This window comes from Liolophura sinensis, chromosome 7, assembly GCF_032854445.1.
Source record: "Liolophura sinensis isolate JHLJ2023 chromosome 7, CUHK_Ljap_v2, whole genome shotgun sequence".
Classification (NCBI taxonomy): Eukaryota; Metazoa; Mollusca; class Polyplacophora; order Chitonida; family Chitonidae; genus Liolophura; species Liolophura sinensis.
Genome location: NC_088301.1, coordinates 59,057,132 through 59,075,499, shown reverse-complemented (window position 1 = coordinate 59,075,499; position 18,368 = coordinate 59,057,132). Strand labels below are relative to the sequence as shown.

The window sequence follows — 18,368 nt, the reverse complement described above, 5'->3', positions numbered from 1 at the left end:
AAGAAACAGTTTGCGTGGTCAGGTCAACAAGTAGGCCATATTGAGGATGATTTCAGTCCTGCCTGTGTCCAGCTGATGAAGGTCTATGTGGCACAAACATCGCCATGAAGCACTGTCCTCATTTCCATGACTTTGAGCTCTGGAGCGGGCATTATTAGATATCACATTGATAAATCTAGAATGCAGTGAAAGTTCACTGTGAAGGAAAACTGTATGAAGCATAACAGGATGATTTAGGCCCATCAGTGTCACACTTTCATAACTGAAACTAGGCTTGATGGCAAGAGCTGGACCTGAAACAGAAATACAAACTGTTTGTGCGACAGAGTGCTAGACTGGACAAACCTGTGCATGTATAGGTCTTCTGCAATGATTGTGCCTTTTGAATTCACAGCTCAGAAATGAAAGAAAGTGTCCTCTGTTAATGCTTATATTTAGAATTAGACCTCAGGGTTGGATGTCCTAATCAAAATATGACAAAGACTTAAGTAACTCGACTGCTCAGTCACACAAATGTGGGTCCAACCCCATTCATAGACAAGGTATATTCTTAAGGGAGATTTCTCCTCCACTAATTCTGGGTCTTACTCCGCTTTCATCCATACACTAAAAACTAGCCATCATCATATTTGTGAAAAGTTCTCAAGTATGGCATTAAACAATTAAACAGAAAAATTTTGAAATTTCCACACATCAATCATTTGTCTGCAAGTACAGATCTTTATGAAAAATTCAGAGACCATTTAATGGCATTTAACCTCCTTTAACACTTGAAAATTAAACCTCTTCTTACTTGCACCCTGTGCTCTCCTAAGGCCCGAGGAGTAGACAGAGGGAGGGAAAGTTGCTTGTGATAATATATGTTCTCTGCCATGTGGTGAAAACTTGCAAGGCAATGATTCAGAGTACAACTCTGTGCTCCCAAGGACTGTACCGTTGTCTGACATGTAATCCGGATGTTGGAATTTCACCTCCTCTCTAAACTCCATATCAACAAGCATTTTTGGCTCAGATGTCCTTCTGGAAATGATATAAAGAGATGACTTTGATGTTAAGCTTTGTATTACAAGTGCACTTGAGCATGATTGTGTTCTCGTTCTTAGTCCCTTTTTTATTTTTTTATAACCAGTCCAGCAACAACACCATTTTCTATTTTCACGTCTTCTGCAGGCTCAAAATTCACATTTTCCCGGTTACTTGGAATAAATATTCTACACTTGCACCTGTTTACCACCTTCATACAATCTTTCACATGTACACAGCAGTGCATTAAGAATTTCAAGGAAGGTGCAAAATTAAAAACATGGCGGCTGTAGACAGCTCCGATCAACCCCTTACATATGACGTATATACAGTCGTGAGGCAAATTACCATAAGCACATCATGAACCTATGTGACAACACATACCTCCCCCTCTCCCCAATTGCTCGCTCTAACAAGGTAATACATGGGGGGTAGTTTGTATAAGAATACTACACAACTGCACAGGCTTCAGATGTAGCCAAACCAGTATCTCCACTGGATTCTTACATGTGGCATTGACGAAACCCAGTATTCAACTGAAACATAAACCTGAGCCTTCAGTATTTGTCCCATATGTATTCAGGGGTGTTTCTAAAACAACTCCAACTTATGCCACAACATAAAAAAACGCCGAAGAGGGGAATTATCTGCACAAAGCAGGATGGACGAAACATCAGCAACATCCAGGAAGGGGATCAAGGATCGTCCAGTGAGGTACAAAGCCTGGATCAGCTGCCGCTCATAAAGAATAAACTCAACTCTATGGTCACAGGTGAGAAAAGTTGGAGAAAACAGAACAGAAAATTGAGACCGGACTTAGGTTCAAAACCAAGAAGGGTCATAGTCAAGTTCACATCTCGACGACATAAGGCTGAAGTCATGAAATTTAGAAGGGCTTTATAGGGATCCAACATCGTTATAAAAGACTGGACACCGAAAAATCATAATTTACTGAAAGGCACATCAGCTCATCCAATGATCCATTATGCTTGGTCATGTGATGGAAAGATTTTTGCAAAGAACTTTACCAACCACATAAGACAGATGAGATCGCCGACCTGTATTGATGACCTGATTAGTTTGTCGTCCCATATACCACGCACCACTGGGTCTTGTAACTAACCACATAGTATGTTATTACAACTGTAACTTGCATGGCAGCCTCTAAAAACATCATTACTTAACTACGTGAATAATGCTGTCTTAGTTAACTGTCATGTAGGACAATCGTGAGGAAGATTGGGACTGTAGCCTATACCAATTTGGTATATGCTCATACCATATTAATAGTTTTCACCCAATATCTTTGTATTAACATAAAGAGGACAAGTTCTGTAATTATATTGTTGCTTTGAACCTAATTTAAAAATGAACATATGACTTAATGAGAACTGTAAAACAATTAAATTTAATGATATACAGATTTCACCAATATGAAGACACTAATTTTATCATGTTCCACTATCACTGGGATTGCAGGACTATAAATGAAGAAATGAATGGGACATGGGACAGCTGTGAATGTGTGATTCTAGGTAAAAAGGAGAAAAACTCACATCTGTAAAGCACACCATATTAACACAAAATGAAAAACTAAGGACAATATATCAAAGTTAATACCTAAAGGAAAAGGGGAACAAAATGTAAATGGCAAATATTTTACCACTTTAACCTTCTACAAAATGTGAAATGGCTGAAAGAGTAAATATAATCTCGATGAACTGTCTATGACTTGCAAAAAAAAAAAAAAAAGACATGATATTTTCAACTATTACAAGAAGTGTTAAAGGAATAGGGTTAGCCACCTTTGCTCTCACTCTAGAGGTATAATCACACTGATCAATCAAAACTTTGATTACAAAATAAAAAACGTACATATCAATCCACTTGGCAATTTTGGCCCTATTGATACATGAAGTACCTGTACCTGTGTGTAATTTGTATGGACCTAGTGATACATGAAGTACCTGTAACTGTGTATAGTTTATATGGACCTAGTGATACATGAAGTACCTGTAACTGTGTATAGTTTATATGGACCTAGTGATACATGAAGTACCTGTAACTGTGTGTAATTTGTATGGACCTAGTGATACATGAAGTACCTGTAACTGTGTATAGTTTATATGAACCTAGTGATACATGAAGTACCTATAACTGTGTATAGTTTATATGGACCTAGTGATACATGAAGTACATGTAACTGTGTGTAGTTTGTATAAACATAGTGATACATGAAGTACCTGTAACTGTGTATAGTTTATATGACCTAGTGATACATGAAGTACCTGTAACTGTATAGTTTATATGGACCTAGTGATACATGAAGTACCTGTAACTGTGTATAGTTTATATGGACCTAGTGATACATGAAGTACCTGTAACTGTGTATAGTTTATATGGACCTAGTAATACATGAAGTACATGTAACTGTGTGTAGTTTGTATAAACATAGTGATACATGAAGTACCTGTAACTGTGTATAGTTTGTATGGACCTAGTGATACATGAAGTACCTGTAACTTTGTATAGTTTATATGGACCTAGTGATACATGAAGTACCTGTAACTGTGTATAGTTTATATGGATCTATTGATACATGAAGTACCTGTAACTGTGTATAGTTTATATGGACCTATTGATACATGAAGTACCTGTAACTGTGTGTAATTTGTATGGACCTAGTGATACATGAAGTACCTGTAACTGTGTATAGTTTATATGGACCTAGTGATACATGAAGTACCTGTAACTGTGTATAATTTATATGGACCTAGTGATACATGAAGTACCTGTAACTGTGTGTAATTTGTATGGACCTAGTGATACATGAAGTACCTGTAACTGTGTGTAGTTTGTATGGACCTAGCAATACATGAAGTACCTGTAGCTGTGTATAGTTTATATGGACCTAGTGATACATGAAGTACCTGTAACTGTGTACAGTTTGTATGGACCTAGTGATACATGAAGTACCTGTAACTGTGTATAGTTTATATGGACCTAGTGATACATGAAGTACCTGTAACTATGTGTAATTTGTATAGACCCAGTGATACATGAAGTACCTGTCACTGTGTATTGTTTATATGGACCTAGCGATACATGAAGTACCTGTAACTGTGTGTAGTTTGTATGGACCTAGTGATACATGAAGTACCTGTAACTGTGTACAGTTTGTATGGACCTAGTGATACATGAAGTACCTGTAACTGTGTATAGTTTGTATGGGCCTAGTGATACATGAAGTACCTGTAACTGTGTATGGTTTATATGGACCTAGTGATACATGAAGTACCTGTAACTGTGTATAGTTTGTATGGACCTAGTGATACATGAAGTACCTGTAACTGTGTATAGTTTATATGGACCTATTGATACATGAAGTACCTGTAACTCTGTGTAGTTTGTATGGACCTAGTGATACATGAAGTACCTGTAACTCCGTGTAGTTTATATGGACCTAGTGATACATGAAGTACCTGTAACTGTGTGTAGTTTGTATGGACCTAGTGATACATGAAGTACCTGTAGCTGTGTATAGTTTGTATAGACCTAGTGATACATGAAGTACCTGTAACTGTGTATAGTTTGTATGGACCTAGTGATACATGAAGTACCTGTAACTGTGTATAGTTTATATGGACCTAGTGATACATGAAGTACCTGTAACTGTGTGTAGTTTGTATAGACCTAGTGATACATGAAGTACCTGTAACTGTGTATAGTTTGTATGGACCTAGTGATACATGAAGTACCTGTAGCTGTGTGTAGTTTGTATAGACCTAGTGATACATGAAGTACCTGTAACTGTGTATAGTTTGTATGGACCTAGTGATACATGAAGTACCTGTAACTGTGTATAGTTTGTATGGGCCTAGTGATACATGAAGTACCTGTAACTGTGTGTAGTTTGTATGGACCTAGTGATACATGAAGTACCTGTAACTGTGTGTAGTTTGTATGGACCTAGCGATACATGAAGTACCTGTAGCTGTGTATAGCTTATATGGACCTAGTGATACATGAAGTACCTGTAACTGTGTATAGTTTGTATGGGCCTAGTGATACATGAAGTACCTGTGACTGTGTGTAGTTTGTATGGACCTAGTGATACATGAAGTACCTGTAACTGTGTATAGTTTATATGGACCTAGTGATACATGAAGTACCTGTAACTGTGTATAGTTTGTATGGACCTAGTGATACATGAAGTACCTGTAGCTGTGTATAATTTGTATAGACCTAGTGATACATGAAGTACATGTAACTGTGTATAGTTTGTATGGACCTAGTGATACATGAAGTACCTGTAACTGTGTATAGTTTGTATGGACCTAGTGATACATGAAGTACCTGTAGCTGTGTGTAGTTTGTATAGACAGTGATACATGAAGTACCTGTAACTGTGTATAGTTTATATGGACCTAGTGATACATGAAGTACCTGTAACTGTGTGTAGTTTGTATGGACCTAGTGATACATAGCCTCTTTGTCTGGGTGTCTAAAACTATGCCAGGAGGTAAAGCTGGACTGGGGGAATGAACCAAACATACTAGGTATTCAGTTCTCAACAGCATATGGAGAACTAACTATATTGGAAGAATAGAGGAATTAAAACTAGAGTTACAAAAGTGAAGATTAAGAAACCATCATCCACCGTTGTATGTTTAAAAACAAATTAGCAGTTTACTCTATAAATTTCTTTGGAGTGATGGGCCAGATAGGATAAAGATGTCGACTATAACAAAAGATTACGCCTATGGGGATCTAAGGATGATTTTTACTTATGCCTTTCTTTAAAAATAACATGGGTGAAACAGCTGGTTTTTGAAGAAAATAACTGGCCAAAAATTTTGATTACACCTGTACACTCGGATAAGTTGAAGAGCCTTGGAGGTAGATACATCCAAGACATTGTACAGACAATTAAAAACCCTTTTGGATTGAAACACTCGAATGTTGGGAAGTTTGTGTGGAAAAATCAAAATAAAACAGCAAGAAAAATATTGGATGAACACTTATGGTGCCACACAAATTTTAAAAACCCATCGTACTTCATTCAAAATTGGTATAAAAGTAAGATATTGTATATTAGGGACATTATAAATTTTAAAGGCGTTAAGGACAAATATGGAACAAAAAGTATATTTTTAGATTACAATAAATAAGTAAAAATTATACTAAAGGAGTGGCTAATTGATATAAAACTGAATACAGACGTGCTTTCAGCTGCCTATCCTGTGTACTACAACATTCTATTTAAGCAGAAGTGAGGCACACATGTTTTTTATGATATTTTAGACGCCAGTGACTGTGATACACAAATACTAAGTAAATGGGAGCATATCTCACAGCTAAATGATATTAATGTGAAAAGTATTTTCTTATCTCTCTTCGAAAGTACTAGATACATAAAATTTAGACATTTTCAATAATAAATTTTGCACCTGATATGTTTTATAAAATCTTAGCTGTACAAAATTGACAGAAAAGATGATGACGTTTGTGATCTGTAACAAAGAAAAGGAAACCATCGAACATTTATTTATCCAGTGTGAAATTGTTAAAATGTTTTGACTTAGACCTGAAAGGTGGTTAAAGCAGTAGTGCAACTTTATGTGCAAAAACGACAATGCTGCAGTCTAATAAGTTTGGGCTTATTCAATGAAAACCAAAAATAAACACTTTACTTATACCAGCAAAGAAATGCATTTTTGAGACCAAAAAAAAATAAAAAAACATTACATATAGAAAATCTACTTAATAAAGCAGCTGAATACTTTAGAATTGAAGAATATATTGCCAAAAAAACAGGGACGGAATGTGAATTGAAAAACAAATGAAGAAGGAAAGTGTGGCTGAATATAAATGTTAGTCTTCTGATTGGTGAAAGAAAAAAAAAGAATTTCAAGGATCTTTGAAACAAACTGCACACAACAGATTGTCAGCAATCTATAACCAGTAAGCTCACGTGGGTTTTGTACGATGTACGTTCAGTTTCAAGTTTAAAATTCCAAATTCCAGGATATAAGATTTTCAAGACTTAGACCTGTTGAAGCCAGCTTGTCCTTTCAAAACTGCTTGAATCTGAGCTAACGCTGCCTAATGGGTAAGGTTTTTTTATTTATAAGTGAAGAAATACAAGTACATTATCACCATACTGTACTTGAGTGTTCGGAGTCTGGATCACTGTAACAATATCATTATGACGATCCAGACTTCGAGCACTCAAGCTGATACAAACTAAAAAAACCACAGCTGATGATGTCACAAAATTTCCTACGTTGACACCCGCCTGTTGCTATGCGGAGTGCAAGTTCGTTGATTGGCTTTATATCAATCCACACACATTTGAAATGTTTAACAGTAGCCACAAAAATGAAAGTTCCACCTGAAGTTACAACAGAGAATTCTCTACATTTAAAACCTAAGGGTTGACTAACCTTTTTTCTGTTTATTGGGATATGAACAAAGAAAAAAAAGTGGTGACTTACAGTGCATAACTATCACCTCAGCACGTAAGATCTTAAGTAAGACAAGTTACCATTTTTAATTTCAGTGTTTCGAAAGCAACTAGCATCATCACCAGGGAATGCACCTATATGCACCGCATTTTCGACACTGAAATAACTATCCTGAGACTAGTGAAAATGCTCACGAGATGGCAACTGCTTGTTCTCTCTTCAATATACTTGTATATTCAACAGAGTGAGTGAGTGCTTGGGGTTTAACGTCGTACTCAACAATTTTTCAGTCATATGACGACGAAGGAATCATTAGGGTGCATGTACGTGTAATGTGCCTCCTTGTTGCAGGACGGATTTCCACCGCTCTTTTATTTAGTGCTGCTTCTCTGAGACGACTTACCGAAGGCAAGTAAGCCGCCCCGCCCGAGCCATTATACTGATACGGGTCAACCAGTCGTTGCACTATCCCCTTCATGCTGAATGCCAAGCGAGGAAGTTACAACTTCCTCTTTTAAAGTCTTAGGTGTGACTCGATCAAGGATTGATCCTGGATCTACCAGTCCCGAAGCGGACGCTCTACCAACTGTGCTATCCGGGGCGGTTGTATATTCAACAGACAATAGGCTGGTATTTGTATACATTACCTGTAATGTACATATTTCAAGGAGTGGTGACAGATCCTCACAATGTCAGCTTGAACAATCAGATTTCTACTTTCTCTATACGAGAGACTTTGCAAAACACTTTCCCACTGGTCACTTTGTGTGATCTGGAAATAAAAACACCTATGAAAAGTAGATTAAGCTGTGCCCTTAGGCTGGAGAAACCAAACACTCCGTCAAATCAACTGTGTACCAATATATGTGGAAATTAATTGCTAACCATGGCAAAGTGAAAAAGTGTACCATTGTGTAATATGTGGTACTTCTGTCTGGTTTTGTAAAAATCAATTTTATGCAACCTCTTGAAAAGCAAAGAGCCTAATGGTATTATATTTCAGATAATTTATAAACCTGCATTGATGACATTTGTGAAAACAGGCCAACAACTTCTCAGGCCCTTTCAGTGAGTGGATTTAAAGAGTGTCTACCTGCATAGCTCTATTCTCTGGCCATAACTGTTTGTATAACTGGAGATCCTTGGGCAGAGGAGGGTACGAGAAATAACCACCATAGGTGGCTGCTCTTACTACAGCCGATCCTCGGGATGAGCTTGCCCATGTTATCAACTGATTGACCACTGGATGATCCAGTGTGCTTCTACTTTTCTGAATAATCGTCACCTGTGAAAAGTTAAAGCATAAAGTGGAAGACCAACCTCAGTGAACAGAAGCATATAACAGAACCATTAATCATTAAACCAGCAACACCTGAAGGGAGTACACCTGATGGGAGCTTTTTTTGATGCGTCTATTGCCTTGACTCATCCCATTACCACCTCACATCTATAACACTTCTCATTTCTACAACAGCCTATTTCTACAACAGCTGTATGGTCATTCGAAACCAATGCACATCATTAACTACATTCACAGGACTCTTTCACTAAAATTCAATGTACCTACAAAATGCTCAATTAAAGGTTGCCTCAATGTGTTGTTCTTATTTTTCTGTTTCCACAGACTTACCTGTGTTTCCCCTGTGCAGGTCAGGTACACATGGCGTTTCTGTCTAGAGTTGGATACCAGTGTCAAATTGTGCACAACTCGCATATTGCTGCACAGTAACATATCACCTGGGCATAACCTATCCAACGTGTCAGCCTACAATGATACCCATGATCTAGGGCATTAAAGCCAGTGACTCTTTTAGACAAGCAGTACATACTGTACATGTATGTTATCCATGCGCTGGCAAACCTAACAATAATCCAGTTTAGCAGCAAACACAAATTAATTTCATACCACTATCTATGTTTAAAGGCAAAAGAGGTCTCAAATTATTGCCCAGACAAAGTTACCTAGTGTATGCAATATGAGTACTGATGTACAATAATAAAAGTACATTTACTGATACTAAAATAGCTTCAGAAACAATATCAGTAGCAAATTTACCTGAATGGATCTGAACAGCTTTATAACAAATGTTTTCCCCGTGTATACAAAGGATGGGTCCACCAATTCTACATCTCTAATCACCCAGAAGGTTTCACGTCTGCCAAGGCTGTCTTTCAAGTGAAGAAGAAGAAAGATGACAATATATATATATATATATATATATATATATATATATATATATATATATAAAACAAAACAGAAGACAATGTAAATAGAACTATCAAATTACAGAGTACATGTACAAATAATGCTTAATCTTGTACTGGTAGAATGGATGAATGAATGCTTGGGGTTTAATATCTTATCAATTTTTCAGTCATATGACGACGACAAGTCATTAGGTGTGTGTACATTTACTGTGTCTTCTTGTGGCCAGGCAAGTCCATACCACCAAAGTGCTGCTGCCACTGAAGCATCATACTGAAGACACCATACATGACACTTTGCCAAATGACATTATACTGACACCTGGCTGACCAGTCATGTTTCCTTACTCTAATCTCTCAGTGCAGAGTGCCAAGCGAGGCAGCAACAATAAATACCGTTTTTACAGTCTTTGGTATGATCCGACCCAGGTTTGATCCCAGGTCTCCAGACTGTGAGGCAGACGTTCTCACCATTAGGCAAATGAAGCGGTCACTGGTTGAAGGAATATTAAAGTACGTCCAAAATAACCGTGAACATGCAGGCTAAAACAATGATAATCATGACTTTAAGCTGATATAACACCAAGCCATATGTCATACATACACATATAAACCATTATATGATTTTAGCCTCACCTGTTGTCTGAGGTGCCACCCTTTCATAACGTCCCAAAAATATGACTAATCCGACTATGTCACAGATAAAGTTGTCTGGTAGTCGCCTAACAATGGGGAAATGCAAAATTTCACAAACTTGTAAATAAATAACACTACAATCAATGAAATGGGTTTTTTCTACCGAGTCTGTTCTAATTACATGTTTTGTAAAGTAAAGTGAAATTCATTAAGTATATTACTTACCATTTGTTCAGTATTTTTCATGTGTATCTACAATGCTTTTCCTGCTAACTAATTCCAACCATTCTTCAATATTTCCCATTCTTATCTCACCAATTTTTTCACGGTTAAAAGCCATAACTCACCCTAACTGTTTCCGGTCGATTAGTTCATACTCCAGAGAGGGCAGCTGCCAGCAACTCTCCACAGCACTGGCATGTATTATTGTCACTTTGCATTCAGGATTGTATGGGTTGAGATTCAAGTCAATGTCATAATGACTGCCCTTAATTACCTTGGTCTGGTTAGCATAGGTGTAAACACTGAAGTGAGGTTTCACTGAGTAGTTTTCTAGAAGCAAAACACTTCCCTCCTGAATGCTAAAATAAAAAAAACATAAACATACTATAACCAGGACTGGGTCGATCAAAAGAGTACTATTTTAGTCTGGACACAAAAAAGTTTCTGTGTCAAAACTGAGCCATTTGGGGCTGGATTCTAAACATGTTCTTCACTCAGTCATGGAAAACATTCCTCATGACCAGTATTTATAAGACCTTACACAGAACAGCAGGGATGTCACTGTGTGAAACAACATGAAAAGCCTCCATGTACTGTTTACTGGAGAATTAATGACTTGTCCCATGACTGTCCTCTGCTTCACCGACATATGAAGGAAAGATTCTGTGATTTTATCTACGGAGAAGGAAAGAATGAGCCCCTGTTATGCAGCCACTCAAGTGTTGACAGTAAATTGATCACTAGGTACAGGTAAAACCAGGCCCGTCATTCACACTCTCTTAGGTGCATTTGACCAAACGAGACCATCAGCAGAGGCAATATCTGACTGTCCTTGGTCAAAATTCATGGCATGATTCTGACATTAGTTAACCAATGCATCAAGTGACATAGACATATGTGTCTGACTATTTATACTGATACACCATAAATATACAGACTGCCTAATCCCTACTACATCATACAACAGACAAGCTTACTTTTTGTTAAACTTGGTGCACAACGAGTTCCAAACAACAGCTGTACAGCTCCCTGATCTGTCTCCAATCACCATAGATATCTATAGATATAAACAAATATGATCATATAAACCTATAGACTAGTGTATATACAAGTCACTTCCAAAGACCTCTTTGATGTACAGCAGTGTATGAACAGGTAATTCAAGAATCCCTAAGAAATAAGTCAGAAAAGAACTCTGTATGGCTAAAATATTGTAAATGAGATCAATGACTGATGTTTATGTATGTGTGAAATAATCAAACCAATAATGTGGTTCACATATTATTTTTAAGAGTCAGCCATATACATGCACATGGATGGCAGCCCCTTACACATGGGTCATGAAGATTGTCACTCACTCGTTTTTCAATTATGACCCAGTCACAAATATGGCTTTATAATATGCAAACACACATAATTTAAGACATGAATAATTGTTTGTGGTATTTTATCCACTATTGAATTGCTTTCCAATGAAATTAACTGAAATATACACATTGGACACCTTTAAATCAAATTAAATGATCTAAATTTTTGATGTGGTTATCACTCTGAAGAGCTAAAAATATTGAACATTTTCACGCCTGTTAACCCCTAAACTAAATCAGCATTATAGAACGATGAGAAGGAATAGAAGGACTTTTCAAACCTATTTAAGTAAATTCAGAAATGAGAAAACAATTTAAACAAGCACATGGACTCTACATCAACATTTTGCACAAAGATCCAGTTTATCAGGACAAAGATGCTGTAAGCTGATCATTCACATATATAAAGCTACCAGTGCGATTATTATGTATAGGTGATCATGACATTAAACTTGTCTCTTTAAACTAACATCTGATGTTTGTTAAAATTCCATCACCCACCGTAAGAAACATGATGTCATGTGATCTTGTGTGTCGTTCTGGAATACTAATGTCACTTACTAGAAATTTTGTTTTCTTCATAAAATGTCAATTGAGGTATTTTTAGCATGCATGCTTTTCATTAGACTGCCTAAGAATATAAGGTTTAGAAGACATTTTTTCAACTTGAACTACTCACTTGGTATGGCCATTTTTCCGCTTTTTGCGGTTTTGCATACTGCCGTAGCCTGGATCTAGTTAACACTCTTACAATGACAGGAGGGATTGAGCTGGCCTTTATTGATCTCCCAAGCCTGGAAAGTTCCTTCAAGGTGTAGCAGTCTAATACAGTGGTATCTGAGACAGACTGACTATCAGGCACTGAAGACAGAACACACTATCATATAAAATTCTTTGAATCCATGAACAGTCCTTGTGCATTTAATGATTTATTTATTATTTAGTTACTTGTTTCATGGGTATTCTAGAGAGGGCTCAAGAACAAAGATTAACCATTTCTGCTGAGCAACTGCATACAAGTACATATACTACATGTCATTAAAATGGCTATTGTGAAACAAGAAAAAATCCTATAAAGGGTTAACACAACATATTTTTATTTCAACAGAATTTAAATAGTAAACTACTGAATTGAGATTTTACTACAGAATGCAGTGTAATCAAATACCATGAGAAAAACATGTACTTGGTTGAGAAACCTGGAATCTTGCAAGCACAACCTTTAACACCAAAGTACCTGTTTGTTCCCAGACTTCTCCATACGTCTCAAAGGAAGACCAAAGGGACACATAACAACCACGGCTTGATGCAAGTGGCACCTGCTTTTGTTCTCTGGTGCAAGCATCAGGAGACCAGGGAATGCGCTCCTCATTTACTGTAAGTGTAATTAATTCTGTGCAATACACTCAAAACCCATTAGACTTAAGGAAAGCTAACAAATAGATGAAGTTTTGACACATGTGAATGTCTTGTTTAAGGGCATTTTCAAGTTGGACAACATTAATCATAAGAATAATTTATGAGCAACAAATTCTTAATTTGTTTCTGAGCAATGTGATTACTGTGGATCCTTATTTCAGCATAAACAAATACATTTAATTCAAGTCTGAAAAAAATCGGCCGTGGAACATTGAAATTCAATACATTTATCTGCATAGACGGCCTAGATGTGCATGTTTAGTAAACTTTGGTCACAAGTTTCAAAAGAATGAATTAATGTTTACAAGCCTTTCATAAAATTAATTTTAATGATCTTGAAAAAAAGGTTAAGGTCACTGAAAATCCATACGGTTCTTCCTTAAGACGTGTATGTCTGCTGAACTTGGGAAAAGCTTTTGAATGTTAAGATGAAAATGGACCGACAGACAGATTGCCAGACTGCCAAACGATTGGTCATAGAACATCAAAACTAAATAGCTTTAATCTACATACCTCAGTCTACGTTTTATGTATGATTAGTAAACTTTGTTACAAATTTCAAGAGATATAGACCCAACTGACCTTAGGTTATAGTCAAGTTCGCTGAAAATCAAGAGTTCTTCCTCATGTGGTGTAAGTTTGGTGAGCTGTTTGTATACTATTCAGGAGATAGTGTTAGCAAAAAAATGGACACGCAGATGGACTGACAGACAGACAGTCTCAAAACACGTCTCAAAAGATGTGTCAATATCTTTCATAAAGAAAAGGCAAACATTTATTTACAACTTTTTGTTTACAATAAACAATGAAAAAGCCAAAGATCAATGGTGTTCAACAACTTATTGTATGAACGTACATGTACATGTACATGTATATGCTAATCCAAAACGAGTTTGTAAACCATTCTGTTGTTATCCAACAATTGTATATGTATACCCTAAATGACTTAAAATTTCATTCATAAAATTACTGTATAATTTCACCTAAAGTTTAGCATTTTCTAAGTGACACATTTTGTTTAATTCCAAATATTTCACCCATCTTACAGAACCATTTAACAGTTATTTGTGAAGCTTGGTTAATTTCTTATCAGATAAATATAAGTAATGGCAAAAGTATCATTTGAGGCTTTCATGTGCCTAAAACGATGCATTTTTACCTGCCAAACTAGGTGAAAAATGATAGCTGCTCATTCTGAAAGAAGGGTGTTTTGAGGTTTGTTTGTTAGGTAAGGTGATATTCTACTGGAACAAATGTAAGTTTCCACAGCAAAAGTAACACTTCATTACATTTATCACTAAATATGTACTTTTTGGTAATGTTTTTTGATTATTTATGGTATATGTGTATCGTACAATGTATGTGATGGAAATTATCTCAATATTTCTCATCATTGCAAAACATTGAAATATGTAGTTATAATCTGAAATATTTAAATATTCACATGGCTGAGTAGCAATTAAAGTACTCACCTGAAAAGTTTATGTCAGTTCCATCAACCGTCAAATCTTCTATGAGAACAAAATTAAAACCATTTAAATCTGTCTCATCATAGAGTAGAGTACATTTGGTCAACTTGATAACTGATCCAGCCACAACCTAAAGAAAATAATCAGACATCCCCTATCAACAGATAATACAAAAAATCAATAGGAGACAGATGCGCAGAAGATACCAATACTGACACACCTTGAATATGAATAACACAGAAGTTGGTGAATTTTTTCGTATAATTCAGGTCCAAAACATAAAACTTGTATTCTGGTCAGGGCAATATTCTTCTGTGATTTGTAGAACGATAAAGCTGTTTTTCTCTAATAATAAACACCTTTCAGTTCCACTCATTAGTTGTCAGACACAGATTTTAAAAGTGTTTCAGTAAATATGTTAGCACAACATCTGGTGGAACTTTAAAAAATTTACAATCAGCAAATGGCAATTCTACGAAAAAATCAGAATCAAGATGAAATCTGTATCAACAAATTTCTTCTGTTCTTAAATCAATTATCACCAAGGCACTAAAGGCACAAGTTACTGCAGTGAACAGAAATCTTTATATTGTGAACAGCAACAATACTTACCCTTCCTTTTGAAATAAAAGCATTGAGCGCTGTCCACAGAACACACTTCAACTTAAATTTCCCATCCGTTATAACAAGATCATAGACGTCATATGATGTATTTGTGGCATGTTTTGATTTTACGAGGGACTGAAATGTGGGGTCTGCAATGTACCTCTCCACTCTCAGCACCTAGGAAATATAATATTCATGTCTGAATCCATTCTATCCTTTTTTCTGGTTCTCATAATTTTCATCCTACATGCCCAGATAACCAAGTTGATGCCTTCAGTGTAAGTAAGGCCAGGCCTGTGATTGCTTTGAGAATCTGGAGCTTATGTGAGGGATGTACATTAACAATATCTTAGATCTACTATTTTTATGTCTCAGGGATCACAAAGAAATAAAATGATACTTTCAAATACTTTTCATTTCATTCCATCAAAATTCCCCTAATTCATGGCACATTATCTGCCTGATTTCACATCGACATTCAGCATCAAACCTTGTCATTCACTGCAAATCATTCAGAAGCACCACCAGGATAGCTGTCCCAAAGGCTTGCTCCAGCAGAACCCTCCACATATTATGACTTGAGCCTAGTCCTCTACAATATGATTGTTTTAAAGTTCTGACTTGACACACACTCATATGCCCATATTTTCATAACTTGGCAAAAAATACTTACCTCTCAAGAACTGCATGGGCCCAGGATATGGGCCAAATGGCTAGAGTATTAGGAACATCAGCTTTTAAACTTGTAAGCTGAAGGGACATTGTTTAAAGCAGACGTTTTGAAAAGAGTCATATCTGTGGAAAATTTAGATGCCCAGATGGTCGTAGATTTGGCTGTTTTAAAACATCAGTGTGAAACAGCACTGCTTCAGACAGACAGGGGTAATGTCTGAAGAGGTTCAATGGAATAGCCATCCGGCTTTACTCTTGCCCCAAATTTGTGGTGGTTTGGGTGACTTCCTGTGTGCATGCAGTTGTTAATGAGAGGCAGGTAGTTTTAACACAGCTATAAAAACATGCATATATATGTGTCAAGTTAGAACTGTAAAACAAAGTAACCTTTTGTAAAGAACTAGACTTGAATCTACATGTAGAACCTACGATGGCCTGTTAGTGCCATTCGAAATTTTAAACATTTTTCTAATGATTTATCGTTGTTCAAGGATTATCTAACGAAAGCTTATTATTAGGAACAAAGAATTTAAAATATCTGGAAAAGGGAACTAACACAAACACAAAAACATTTTAGATAAAATTGATAAATTCAGCTATAAACTTTAAAAAACAGTGAAAAAACATTTTCTGCATGGTGTAAATCATTTGTCTGCAGTGTAAACATTTTCTCCACGGTGAAAACATTTTCTCTGCAGCGGAAACCCATGTGACAGTTAACCTTGATCTGAGATATTAGACTCTGCATCCCAGGAAGCGTATGTTCATCATCAAAGATGGCAAATGTCATCACATGGGTTTTCCACTGCGGAGAAACCTTTCCACCGTGGATAAAAGGTTTACACAATGAGGAAAAAATTTACACCAACAAGAAAAGGTTTACACCATGGAGAAAATGTTTCCACCATTAAGTAAAGGTTTTCCCTGAGTAGAAAAGGTTTACATTTTTTGGTGTTTTAAGTTGTATTTATCAATTTTCATTTTAGTGTAAAATGCTTTTGTTTCTGCATTAATTCCAATTTGCACATACTTCAAATTTTTTGTTTATGGTGATGTTTCATTTGAAAGTCCTCCAAATTATTGTAAATCAGTAGAAAATGTTAAAAACTTTGAATGGCACTAATGGGCCACTGTAAGAACCCCATGCATCTGCAAAACACATTTGACTGAGTGCTTAGGGTTTAAATTAACGTCATGCTTAACAATTTTGCAGTCATATGAGGCCAAGAGTTCTTAGAGTGCATGTAATGCACCTCCTTGTTGCAGGATGGATTTTCACCCCTCTTACATTTAGTCCTGCTTCAATGAGATAACTTATCGAAGGCAAGTAACCTGCCCTGCCCGAGCCATTATACTGATAAGGGTCAACCAGTGGTTGCACTATTCCCTTAATGCTGAATGCCACACAAGAAAGTTAACATCTTCCCCTTATAAAGTCTTAGGCGCGACCTGACCCAGGATTGACCCTGAATCTACCGCCCCAGAAGCTGATGCTCTACCAACCGAGCTATCGGAGCGGGATTTGAAGTGGGACACAGGGAAAGGTGACCAGCAGGCAACCACAGGCGTTGTACACGGCAATCACAGAATGCCCGCGGCGGATCCAAAGATACTCAGCGACAATTCCTTGTGAATGGTGGTAGTTAGGCAATATAGCTTATTTATTTATTTATTTGATTGGTGTTTTACGCCGTGCTCAAGAATATTTCATTTATATGACGGCGGCCAGCATTATGGTGGGAGGAAACCCTTGATCATCGGCAGGTTGCTGGTAGAACTTCCCACGTACCGCCGGAGAGGAAGCTAGCATGGGCTGGACTTGAACTCACAGCGACCACATTGGTGAAAGGCTCCTGGGTCATTACGCTAGCGCGTTAACCAACTGAGCCACGGAGGGCAATATAGGTAATGTTACTGTTACAACAACAGCGGACTGTTATTGGGATCTTTATAGAAGATTGTGCTATTGTGGCAGTGTATCATTATTTTGAATCAATGTCTTGTGACAAAACTTACGAAACACAAGTGTTCAGCTTGAGCTTGGTGTAACCTTTCAGAACGTTCAATATTGTGTTTCAAATGTTGGATTTCTGAGAAGTTGAAGTGCCTTTCAAGGTTTACCGCCATGTTTCTTTACTGAAGAGTGCAAGACAAGGGAAGTAATTCGAACTATTTCAGCCCGTGGCAATACTTTCAGTCACAATGGTGTTAATTTATACAGATTTAGTTTTGCTATTTTGTTCAAGAAGTCAGCAAGTTATATATGCCATGGAGTTATCATC

General features: G+C 36.8%; 1 protein-coding gene across 1 annotated transcript; it reads right to left on the bottom strand.

The window, feature by feature from the left end:
- Window positions 1-6: 6 nt before the first annotated feature.
- Window positions 7-18,213, bottom strand: LOC135471214 (RPA-related protein RADX-like). The gene is made up of 14 exons (XM_064750337.1): window positions 18,103-18,213; window positions 15,421-15,591; window positions 14,812-14,938; window positions 13,158-13,295; window positions 12,600-12,781; window positions 11,531-11,610; window positions 10,679-10,912; window positions 10,332-10,417; window positions 9,547-9,659; window positions 9,121-9,255; window positions 8,584-8,775; window positions 8,138-8,262; window positions 794-1,020; window positions 7-293 (listed from the first exon to the last, which is right to left on the bottom strand). Exons 1-14 carry the CDS (start codon window positions 18,211-18,213, stop codon window positions 19-21), a joined length of 2,196 nt encoding a protein of 731 aa, XP_064606407.1. The 3' UTR covers window positions 7-18.
- Window positions 18,214-18,368: the final 155 nt, after the last annotated feature.

What these genes read in the sequence shown, in the direction of transcription:
- LOC135471214 (XM_064750337.1), bottom strand. Translation starts at nt 18,213, where the DNA reads ATGGCGGTAAACCTTGAAAGGCACTTCAACTTCTCAGAAATCCAACAT. An exon ending in AACTGACATAAACTTTTCAG is followed by an intron (nt 13,296 to 14,811) that starts GTGAGTACTTTA and finishes TTACACTTACAG; the next exon opens with TAAATGAGGAGCGCATTCCC. An exon ending in CGGAAAAATGGCCATACCAA is followed by an intron (nt 11,611 to 12,599) that starts GTGAGTAGTTCA and finishes TTATATCTATAG; the next exon opens with ATATCTATGGTGATTGGAGA.